General features: G+C 53.0%; 1 protein-coding gene across 2 annotated transcripts; it reads left to right on the forward strand.

Annotated features, from left to right (window-relative positions):
* Nucleotides 1–2,164: 2,164 nt before the first annotated feature.
* On the forward strand, nt 2,165–11,449 carry SLC38A7 (solute carrier family 38 member 7). Of its 2 annotated transcripts, XM_023726857.1 has the most exons (10): nt 2,165–2,590; nt 3,264–3,462; nt 3,667–3,811; nt 4,677–4,775; nt 5,379–5,436; nt 5,653–5,767; nt 7,051–7,198; nt 7,739–7,938; nt 8,836–8,890; nt 10,388–11,449. In XM_023726857.1, exons 1-10 carry the CDS (start codon nt 2,321–2,323, stop codon nt 10,488–10,490), a joined length of 1,392 nt encoding a protein of 463 aa, XP_023582625.1. In that variant the 5' UTR covers nt 2,165–2,320; the 3' UTR covers nt 10,491–11,449. The 2 variants fall into 2 exon arrangements, with proteins under 2 accessions (XP_023582625.1, XP_023582626.1); XM_023726858.1 differs by lacking the exons at nt 7,051–7,198; nt 7,739–7,938; nt 8,836–8,890.
* The last annotated feature ends 290 nt before the right edge of the window (nt 11,450–11,739 follow it).

Below are 11,739 nucleotides of genomic sequence, written 5' to 3' on the forward strand. Positions count from 1 at the left end.
GGATAGCCTGGGTTCAGGACTCAGAAAGAGGAGACTAGGTGAAGGAGTCTGGCAGATTTCACCAGCCTGTGTGGTAGTCATCCAGCAGCAGCCTCTGGGGAAGGCCACTTCTGGCTCCTCACTGCCCACTAAGCCCCTGCCCTTTTAACCTGGCCTTCATGTTGCTCTTCCTCCCATTAGCTGCCCTAGGGCCTTTGTGCCCATTGTTACCTGGCCAGTGGCACCAGGCCCTGGTTTTGGTCTCAGTTATGCTCCTTCTGGAGCCCTGGTCGCACAGTGGTTAAGAGCTTGGCTGCTAACCAAAAGGTCAGCAGTTCGAATCCACCAACCACCCCTTGGAAACCCTATATGGGGTGGTTCTACTCTGTCCCATAGGGCCACTATGAGTTAGAATCAACTGGATCGATGGCAGTGGGTTTGGTTGGGTTTTGGCTGCTCCTTGCTTGCTTAGGGTTGAGGCTTCTTAGGTGTGATGAGAGTGGGGAGCATTGGCAGGGGCATTTGCAGAAATAACAGTAGCAATGGCCATTTTTGAGTGCTAAACACTTACCCATGTTAACGCATTCCTCACAGTAATCTATGAGGCAAATGCTGTTATTATCTCCCTTTTCTACAAACGGAAAGGAGGCCCAGAAAGGTGAAGTGACTTGCCCAAGGTCACACAGCTAAGAAGTGGAGGAGTCAGGATTCTGACTTCAAAGTCTAATCAGAGATCACAGACCCTCCCTGCTCAGGGCTACTCTTGATCTGGGACTAGCCTTTCTCTTAAGACTCTCAGGCTGTGAGCTGAACCTTGAGCGCAGTGAAGATCAGAGCATCTCAAGGTTCTGGGAAGAGGAAGCTTCTCATTTTTCAAGGGGGAGGACCAAGGCCAAAGAAGAAGTTGTAACTCATCTCTGTTTACCAAGGGAGTGAAGAGAATTAATCAGGTGACAAGCCTGTTACTGAGCTCAGCTGTGCCCAGAGTACCATCTTCAGCCCAAGAGTGGGGCACATACAAACAGATGGATGCTCTAGGGTCAGACAGGTCTAGGTTTGAATCCAGGCTTCACCACTGACCACCAGATGGCATAGGGTAGAGCGCGTCACCTCTCTGGGACTCAGTTTCCTCCTCATTTAGATGGTGACAGTCATACCCACCTTTTAGGGCTACTGTGAGGACTGAATGAGATAAAGCATTCTGTAGCTGCAGTGGTGGCAGTGGATGGTAACAATACACACTACACGTTCAGCCACAGAGCCTTGCACTCTAGCCCAGGCGAGCAGGCCTGGTGCCGTAACGTGCTCGCACATGAGGGAATGCTGAGAGGGAACCTGCTGAGCACGGCCAGGCCCCAGGGTGCTCTGCGGAGAGCTCAGTGAGTGTCCCAGGAAGTGGGAAACAAGTGGGACCCAGAAGGGTAGCTGGTAAAGAGGGACTGGAGCACTGGAAGCATGGGATTGATAATCCATTATTTCCCTGAGGACCTAGATGTGACAGGTACAGGGAAGAGGCACCACTTCCATGCTTGGGGCTGTCTTCATCACAGTCAGTGCCTGCCTGGGAGCAGGGCTTCCCAGCTCCCCAAGGGGGGCCCCATTGCTGGAGGAGAGGGGTGAGAATTGGCCTGAATTTCGAAGGGCTTTGAAAGCCACGCCGAATTTAGACTCTGGGCTGGAGGGAGGCGTGCTGGGCTGTAATGCTTTGAAATGGCCTCAGTTCTTTATGCCAGCTCCTTTTGGCCCTGTGGTGTGGAGAAAGGCTGGAAAGCCACACAGATCTGGATCGACATCCTGCTCAGCCACTTGCTGGTGTGTGACCCTGGGTCAGTGATTTGACCTCTTAAACCTTATGGCCACGAGGCTGTCATAGATTGAGAGATAAGATAGGTCCATGACACACCTGGCCTGATGCCTGGCCTCTCTAGTGCTGACATATGAGTACCCCCCTTTTTATGTTACGTCTTATTTATCCTATGGTTTGTAATCTTGAAGCAAGCACAGTTGGTGTCTGCCGTGTTTCTGTATCTGCTATCCCACACTATGGCACCAATGTGGTGTTCTGTTCAGAGGCACACCTCGATTTGAATCCCAGCCATGTGGTCTTGGGAAAGTTCATTGACCTTTCTATGCCCCAGTCTCCCCATCTCAAGGTAACAGTAGTACCTGCCTTTGTCCCATCTAGGTTGAGAAGAGCCAGAGCCCACAGACCTCCCAGGGTAGCAGCTTGAACACGCTGGTGCTGCCCTACAGCCGAGCTCTGGCCGTACCCTTCACTGCCCAGGGGATGTGGTTGTAAGACAGAACCCGCAAATCCTGCAGGCAGAGGGTTCTCGGGGCCATGGCCCAGCTCAACATCAACAGCAACCCTGGCGAGTGGGGCTGGAGCACAGATGCTGGGGAGCGAGCCCGCCTGCTGCAGAGTCCCTGTGTGGACACAGCCCCCAAGGGTGATGGAGAGGCCTCTTCCGGGGGTACAGACAGAGGCACCACTTCCACGCTTGGGGCCATCTTCATTGTAGTCAACGCCTGCCTAGGGGCAGGGCTGCTCAACTTCCCAGCAGCCTTCAGCACTGCTGGGGGTGTGGCAGCTGGCATCACGCTGCAAATGGTAAGGGTGTTGGCATGAAGAGTGCGGGTGCCATTTAGGTGGTGGGTCTGGGCTTTTTGCCTCAAAAGGGAGGCTTTGGATCAGGGATGGCCAGTAGGTGACATACGTGCTACTGTTCTCCCCACCCTGACACATAGCAGACATTACTAATCTATTCGAGCATTCTGTTCTCTGAGCCCAGATGAGGCCCAACGATCAGGAAAGTTTGAACATTAACTGCATATTTAATTATTTTAGGTGTTACAGTGATTTTGTAGTTAACGTTTAAAGAGACGGTCCTTATCATTTGGAATTGCATACTGAAATATTTACTGATGAAGTGATATGAAGCTTGTATTTCTTCAAAACAATCCAGAGTGGGGGCGGGGGGAGGGAAATAGATGAAACAAGATTGGCCAAGAATTGATCATTTTTTAAGGTCAGTGATGGGTAAATGGGGGCCCATGATACTTTTCTCTCCACTTTTGTGTATGTTTGAAAATTTCTACAAAACTTTGTATTTAAAGAAAATCTCAACCTAGCAGCCTCCAGCAATCAATTAAAATTGCCCTGTGAGGTGAGACTCATTTGCCAAGCCCACTTTGGGTGCTGGCCTAGGAGGTGCTGACCAGCGCAGGATGCCTTCTGCTGGCAGGTCTTCCCACACCCCCTCGTTCTCTGCCCCTGCCTGCAGTGCATGCTGGTTTTCATCATCAGCGGCCTCGTCATCCTAGCCTACTGCTCCCAGGCCAGCAATGAGAGAACCTACCAGGAGGTGGTGTGGGCCGTGTGTGGCAAGCTGACAGGCGTGCTGTGTGAGGTGGCCATCGCCGTCTACACCTTCGGCACCTGCATTGCCTTCCTCATCATCATCGGGGACCAGCAGGACAAGAGTGAGGTTCCCTGAGTGCCCACCTCCTCCTTTCTGGGGATCATGGGGTGGAGGGACAGGGCGCTGAACACCTGCCCAAGGCCCAGCCTGGGCCCAGCCTCCATCTGGGAATCCTCCCTCAGATGGGGGTCCTGAGGCCAAGCAGAGCAGGACATCGCACCCGGTGCTACCCTGGCATGACATATCCCCCTTCCTCCCTGTGCAGTTATAGCTGTGGTGGCAGAGGGGCCTGAGGGGGCCAGCAGTGGCCCCTGGTACACAGACCGCAAATTCACCATCAGCCTCACCGCCTTCCTCTTCATCCTGCCACTCTCCATCCCCAGGGAGATCGGCTTCCAGAAATATGCCAGGTTCGGAGGCCCCACCTTCTCCGCCCACAGCGCCTGGCAGAAAGCTGGGGACCGAAGGGCTGCTGGGAAACCCCTCCCCCCCCATACCTCCTCACCTTCTTGGGGAGCAAGAGTGGTCAAGGCAGGCCGGTCCAGGGCTTGCAGGGTTTCAGGTATAAGACTTCCTCTCCTGTCAGCAACAAAGGAGACATGGCCCTTTGCATCAGTGAGAGACTCAGCTCTGTGTGTCCTTGTCAAGGAAGGCCTGGGCCGTGGCTGGGAGTGTGCAGGCAGCCTGCTGGCTGGGGCTTGTCTTTCCCTGGGAGGATGAGAGTTTTGATCATTTGTGATTGTCAGCTTGGCAACATCTTCCATGCAGCTTGGTATGAAGGGAGAGGACTGGCTCTCCGGCTCAGTCTCTGAAAAGATTCTCTGAAAGATTCCAGGCCCTTCTGCTTCACTCTAGGCCGTTTCCCAATCTGTAAGTGAAGGGGCCACACACAGCTGTCTCAAAGGTCCCCTTCAATGCTGACTTTCCAGTATTTGGACTAACGCCTTTGATCTCAGCATCTCCTAGTTCTCAGAAGCCAGGTTCAGAGGATGCCCTGCTCACAGCCCTCTCCACGTCTGGGCCGCTTTGATTGAAGCTGAACCAGTGCCTTTCCCTATGGCCAGAAATGTTGGTCTGGTCCCCTATTGTCTGTCCAGCTTCCTCCAAGCTGTGGCAGGTTTCTCCAAAACTTATTTCTCAGGCATTTGCTTGGAATAGTCTCCCAATTATTCAGTAGACACTTAGGTCACTTGAGCTGAGTGTGGCTGCCCCTGGGGATGTGACTGGAGAGGGGTGGCTGGGGGAGGAGGATGCTCAGTCTCTCCTTCTTGGCAGCTTCCTGAGTGTCGTGGGCACCTGGTACGTCACTGCCATTGTTATCATCAAATACTTCTGGCCAGATAAAGAGATGACCCCTGGGGACATCCTGACCAGGTAGGTGGGGCCCCCAGGAGACATTTGAGTAGAAGCCGGCCACTTGGGCCCCGGGAAGTGCTGGGTCGGGGATCAAAAGGCCACCAAGGCTCTCTTCCCAAGGCTTAGCTCGTCAGGGATTGACTCATTGGTCATGGAAAGAAGGAAGCAAGAAGTCCTGATCTCTTTGTACTAAAGGGAAGAGGGAGAACCAGGGACAGGGAGAGACTTGGCCACAAACGTTCAACAGATGAACCAGCATGGAGACAGCCAGGGTGTAACTGAACATTTTACTTACTTATGCTTATCTGTAATTTCTGTATCTTTTACATGTAGGTGAATCTGTTTGGTCATTAAAAAGAAAAAAGTTTCCTTCTTTTGAAAGGAACAAACCAGAATAGCAGAAGCCCCAATCTAGGAACCAGGAATTCTGGGTTTTGGTCCCAGAGGGCCTCTGAAAGCCACGGTTTACTGACCTGTGAGGTGGAGATGTCGCCTCTCCCTGTCTCCAGACTTATGTGGGTCAAACGTATAGATGCTGGTTGGTAGAGGCCATGGTGGGCTGAGTGAGGCGTGGGGGTGTGGGGGTCCACAGGCAGCAGCACCCCGTGTGTTTGTCTGCAGGCCGGCTTCCTGGGTAGCCGTGTTCAATGCCATGCCCACCATCTGCTTCGGATTTCAGGTGCCAGTTACAAGGTCCCCATCATCCCCTTAGCTCATCTCTTACCCAGGGATGGAACCCACATTCCAGGCAGGATGGGGGGAATTCTGGGACGAAGGATGGAGTGGGGGCCCCAGGACTTGCCCTTTGTCCCTGGGGCCTTTGTCCCCAAAGTCCCTCCCTCTGGAAATGGGTGAGGTCACTCCCCCACTGTGACCATGCCCTTCACCCTGACAGTGCCACGTGAGTAGCGTGCCCGTCTTCAACAGCATGCGGCAGCCCGAGGTGAAGACCTGGGGTGGGGTGGTGACGGCCGCCATGGTCATAGCCCTTGCTGTCTACATGGGCACAGGTGAGTATTCCCCTTGAGGGCCAGGCTTGGAGTGCTCCCACTTTCCCTTGCGTCCCCACGGCCTCTGGCCCAGCTTTCCTGGGAACAGCCCTTTACTCCCAGCACATTAAACACTTGTAGACATTAACTTGAACTTGAGCTCCCATGGGCCGCCTCCTGCCAGATGAGAGCGATTCATTGAATAGCTCTAAAGTGGTGCCTAGTAAGCCCCACTGTTCTCAGCATGGGGGACACAGTGGAGCTGAGACAGACTTGGTCGTGCCCTCATGGAAGTCAGTCTAGATGGGGAGACAGGCATGCAGAGTTAAACAATCCAGACTCAAGAAGGAGTTCCAGAGAGTGGTGAGGGCCATGATGTCAGTGAAATGGTGGAGTTGTGAGTGTGACTGGGTGGGGGGTGACTTGAGGGGGGAGAGGTTCACAGAAGTTCCCTCTCTGAGGAGGTGATATTTGAGGAGGCCCAAATGATGAAAAGGAAGCAGAATATGAAGACCTAAACAAGAGTATTCCAGACAGAGCAACCAGAAAATGTCAAGTCCTTGAGGCAGGAAGGAGAAGGAAGGTCCATGTGGCTGGAGCGGGGTAAGGGGCCAGATCCTGTTGGGCCTTGAGAACTTGTTGGGAGCCAGGAAGGAAGGGTTTTAAGCAGAGGAGTGGCTCAGCGAGAGTTGGCTCTGGCTAGTCTGTGGAGAATGATCTGGATGAGGGGGCAGGACTGGGAGACCAGGAAGAATGTCCCTGTGGCCTGCATTCCTTCCACAGACAGTTCCTGGAGCTGCCTGTGAAGACAGCCAGGAACAAGAGATGCACAGTCCCTATTCTCCTGGGGCTTGTGTTCCGGTTGGGGAGATGGATGGTCAACAAGTAAAAAAAAAAATTCAGAGGGATGAGTGCTCTGAAGAAATAGAACAATAGAGAGAGTGGGTGGAGGTGGGGTTATTTGAGATAGGCCAGGCAGGAACCGTTCTCTGAGGGGACATCTGAACTGAGACCTGAATGAGGAGGAGATGGCAGCATAAAGATCTGGGGGAGACGGAATGGTTAGTACAGAGGCTGAGACAGGAGTGAGCTAGGCAAGTTCAAGACAGACAGACGGTAGTATAGCCAGACCACTTCCTGCAAGGGGGAGGAAGAAATCAGGCAAGGACAGTGTCCGGTCACCTTGTGCCTCTGCAGAGCTGCTCCAGTATCCTCCCTGTCTGCTGTTGTACTGGGGAGTGGACAGACCCTCCCCTGCCCTCCCAGGAGTGGCCCTAACCCCACCTTCTTCTCCCTGCTCACAGGCATCTGTGGTTTCCTGACCTTTGGAGCTGCCGTGGACCCCGATGTGCTCCTGTCCTATCCCTCAGAGGACATGGCTGTGGCCGTTGCCCGAGCCTTCATCATCCTTAGCGTGCTTACTTCCTACCCCATCCTGCACTTCTGTGGGCGGTGAGCTCACTCCCCACCTCAGTGAAGTGCTCCCTCTCGCTAGAGCCCCTGTGAGCCCCTTGAACATGGTCCTTTGGCCTTGTGTGGAACCTGTTTTGTCGAAGGAGAAACTGAAGCCCATAGAAGAGTGTCAGTGCCTAGGATGGCTCCCTAAGATCCTGCGTCTCAGGTGCCCCCTTTATCTCAGGGTCACTGGAATGTTCTGTGAGTCCTCTAAGATCTGTAGTCCAGATCCTTCCTGAGCTATGACATGGACACCCAGCCTTCTAGGTACCCCAGGCACTTCCTTTTAAGGAGAATAATAGTATCAGTTCTCATGTGGTGAGGCAAGACACCAAGCCCTTCCCATTCACCATCTCATCCAGTCCCCACGGCAACCCTGAGGAGAAACGTTAGGCCCATTTTACAGAATTAAAAATCGAGGCTCAGGGATGAGAGCCTCTTCCCCACAATCTGCTCATCTGAGGGTCTGGCTCGTGTGAGCTTGGGTGGGGCTGTGAGCAGGGCCACCTCTGAGCCCCCTCCTCTCCATGTGGGCAGGGCTGTGGTCGAGGGCCTGTGGCTGCGCTACCAGGGGACGCCGGTGGAGGAGGACGTGGGGCGTGAGCGGCGGCGGCGAGTGCTGCAGACGCTGGTCTGGTTCCTGCTCACCCTGCTGCTGGCACTATTCATCCCTGACATCGGCAAGGTCATCTCGGTCGTTGGAGGCCTGGCAGCCTGCTTCATCTTCGTCTTCCCAGGTGCGGGCCCCAGGTCCCCCTTCTCATGTCCGCACAGCACTGACCCCCAGGGCCTCCCCAGCCTCAGCTCCCCGCTTGTTCAAACTTTGCCTGGGAGAGTACCCTCCAGCGTTTGTTGATCACCCACTCAGGCTCACTGTCATCCCCTGCCCAAGCATTGTCTCCTGTAAAGAAGGGGTAGTTGTTATCTTTTTTTTACTAATGAGGAGACTGAGGTTCAGAGAGGGTAACAAACTTGCCCAGAGGTTAACATATACAGCCGGTAAGTCACAAAACCTTTTCAAACGCAAGTCTCTCTGGCATCTGGGTCCACGGCTGCCAGACCATCGGGGATCCGGCTGGTTTAGCCCATTACAGTCCACGGGGCAACGGGGTTCGATGGCAGCCCCCCGATGCAGAAACTGGGAGACCTGAATTCCAGACATAGGTCTGCCGCCAGATCCCTGGGAAGTGGGCAAACTCAGGACTACAGGTGTCTTGTCACCTGACTGTGAGTTCCGTATCTTGCCAGCTTGTTTCTAGCCATGAAGCCACCTTGAAAGCCCTTGGCACTTTGCCTGGAGCAAAGAGGCCACATCTGCTAAGAAGTGTACTGGGGAGAGCGGGGGACCCTGGGGCATGGCCACCACTGAGTCTCCATCCAGTGCTGCCCCTATAGCTCTGAGTCTTGCTTGCAGCCCAAGGGGTGCTGGTCAGATGCTGGTTAGTCACTCCCAGGAGAGGGGGCAGATGCCAGGCTTCCAACTGGGTGTGGCATGGCAGGCAGAGATGGAGTATCTGGAAGAGTAAACATAGGCCTTCCACCACATCTGCCTCTTAGTAAATGGGGAGCTGGCGGGAGGCTAGGCCTGAAGTGAGGAGCCCACCTAAGCTCTCAGGGCACCTCTTCTCTTCTAGGACTGTGCCTCATTCAAGCCAAACTCTCTGAGATGGAGGAAGTCAAGCCAGCCAGGTAAGGCAGGGCCCAGCCCATGGTCCTCTCAGGGAGGGGGCAGATCGAGGAATGGCCGTGAGGGACCTTAAAATAGGTAGGAGTCAGGAGACCTGCATATTTTTTTAAAAATGGGGGGGGGTTTATACATAAAAAAATGAGTAATAGGTACCATTCAAACAGTACAGAAAGACGTCGAAGAAAAAGTAAAAGGCCATTTTCACCCCCAGCCCCGCTCCCCACCCCATTCCTTTTCCAGAGACAGCTCCCTGTTACCAGTCTGACGTGTGTCCTTCTAGACCATTCTGTGCATGTATGCATGTCTGTATGCACATAGCTATGGATATGTACACACAAACAGGGGCTTTTGTCTAGTTTTGTTTTTGTCAAAATGGTTCCGTGCCAGACACACTGCTCTGCTACTTGCCTCCTTCCTCCACTTAAACCATGTGTCTTGGAGATACTTCTATGTCAGGGCACCTAGGCCCACTTCCTTTTTTAATGGCTGCAGACTAGTCTGTTGTATGAAGGTGCCCTGAATGTGAATATTCTTGTACATATAATTTTGGGAACACATGCTCAAGGATTTGGGTAGGATGGATTCCTAGAGGGAAGTTGCTGGGTCACAGGGCATGTTAATTTTCACTTTGCCTCCAAAAAGGCAGTACTCATGGCGGTCCCAGCAGCAGTGAATGAGAGCACCCTTTTCCCGACACCCCTGCCAACACTGCGTGTAACAGTTTTTTTAGTTTTGTTAGTCTCCTGGGTGGAAAACATTACATTGTTTAATATGCACATTCCTTGAATTATAGAGAGGTTGAGAACAGGTTGCACACTTTGAAGAAAAAAATTATTAGGTAATACTTGTTCATTGTAGAAAACTTAGAAAATACAGTTGAGTCTAAAAAAGAAAATAAAAATCACACTTCCAGTACCAGGTTATAACCCCATTGCTGTTTTTGATGAACATATTTGCAGATGTCTGTCTTCTTTTTTTTTTTTTAATGAAGTGGATTACACTGCATGTGAACTGCCTTTTCCTGAACCTTCATTCTAATCCTGGTCCTGTCCTTGCCTTGCTGTGACCAGTTAATCCCATTAGCTCTTGGTCTCCTTACCCATGGACTAGGGATAATACAAGGAGTCCCTGGGTGGCACAGACGGTTAAGCGCTCCACCTAGCCAAAAGGTTGGCACTTCAGACCCACTTTAGAGGCACCTCAGAAGACAGCCCTATTGATCTGCTTCCGAAAGATCACAGCCTCAAAAACCCTATGGAGCAGTTCTTCTCTGCACATGTGGGGTCACTATGAGTTGACAGCAACCAGCAACAACAATGGGGATAATACACCCCGCCAGCCCCGCTTATATTTGAATGGAAAGTCCTTGGGAAGGTAGGAAGTACTCTATAAACAGGAAAAAGAGTATAAGTAATTACGTTAATTAACCGATATATTGGAGCCTGCAGAGTCATGGGATGGGATGACTGACCAGGCCTCTCTTGCCTTCTGCCCTACAGCTGGTGGGTGCTGGTCAGTTACGGAGTCCTCTTGGTCACCCTGGGAGCCTTCATCTTCGGCCAGACCACAGCCAACGCCATCTTCGTGGATCTCTTGGCCTAACAACTGCCTCCCGAAAAAGATACAGCCTTTGCCAGGGACCCATCTCTTAGACCTGTGGGGCCACCCTGAGTCTGGTGTCATTCCCCTGGACTGGCGGGATGGCATCCAGACCTCCTCTTCCAGGGACGGTTCTGGATGAAAGGAGGGCCCACACCTCTGGACAACGCAAACCCAGCTCCTTTCCAGCTCCCCACTCCTGGCAGCGCCATGGTTGGTGGGAGGGGGTCTTGCATCACAGAGGAACCCTTCCCCCTCCCCCAACTCTCGACTTCTCCATGCCTGGAACCCATGAGTGAAGAGGGACAGTAGGTCTTGGAACAAAGGACCCAGGCTGACTTCCCTCTGGAGCACCTGTCCTGAGTAGGGCTATGCTCAGTACCCCCAGGCTCAGTGCCTGCTCCAGAGGCAACAGAGACGGCTGGACCCACAGTGAGCCTGGTAGACATCTTTCCCATGGCTAGTGGACATCTCCCAGGCCTTTTGGGGCCTCACCCTGTCTCTTTCCTCAAATCTGATGGTCCAGGCGGGCATCCCTCTCCTCCACTCCCAGGACACTATCATGTCTAATGTTTACAAACACTGCCAGCCCAGCTCTGAAGCTAGGGCCATACTGTGCCACGGTGCTGTGAGGACTCCTCCGTTAGCTTTCCCCATGGGGGTCTGCTTTTCTCTCAGATTCCACGTGGACCCATCTTTTCAGAGGTAAAACGATGGGTGATGGAGAAGGCTGGGAGCCTTTATGTTCCTTCATCCAATTTTGAAGGCTGCAGGCTCTGCACGCAGGCTGGGCTGGCCAGGATCAAGGGGAACCTGTCTGATCTCAATGATTGCTCCTCTTCCTCCGCTCCCATCCATAGCCAACCCCAGCATGATAGCCCAGAGAGAAAAAGGGCAGTTGTCACCAACAGGGGTCACCGTTTAAGTCCAGTCACTCCATCCTGGAAGTTTCACCCCATCCCCCGTCCTCACATCGCTTCTCTATGCCTTGCCCTTGTTTCTCTGTGTAACTCAGTCTCTCCCACTCACGTAAGTTGGGGATGGATGCCAAACCCTATCTCATCAGCTTCCTCAGCATCACTGAGGTCACACCTGAATTGTCCCAGGTAGGATGAGGAGGGACTCTGTTCTCTCCTTCCATATTCCCATCCTGACTGACCTTGGCCCCTCAGCTGCCTAGGTACTGAGCACTTTGGTCAATCCCAGGTACTGAGTCAGGCTTCTTCCACCTGGAATGCCTATCATTTCCTTG

The sequence above is a fragment of the Trichechus manatus genome, unplaced genomic scaffold (genome assembly GCF_000243295.1).
Source record: "Trichechus manatus latirostris isolate Lorelei unplaced genomic scaffold, TriManLat1.0 scaffold00014, whole genome shotgun sequence".
Classification (NCBI taxonomy): Eukaryota; Metazoa; Chordata; class Mammalia; order Sirenia; family Trichechidae; genus Trichechus; species Trichechus manatus.

Bases quoted from the DNA above. Each gene is read 5' to 3' on its own strand.
- SLC38A7 (XM_023726857.1), top strand. From the start codon at position 2,321: ATGGCCCAGCTCAACATCAACAGCAACCCTGGCGAGTGGGGCTGGAGC. The intron at 2,591-3,263 runs GTAAGGGTGTTG...CCCTGCCTGCAG, and splicing joins CTGGCATCACGCTGCAAATG to TGCATGCTGGTTTTCATCAT. The intron at 3,463-3,666 runs GTGAGGTTCCCT...CTCCCTGTGCAG, and splicing joins CGGGGACCAGCAGGACAAGA to TTATAGCTGTGGTGGCAGAG.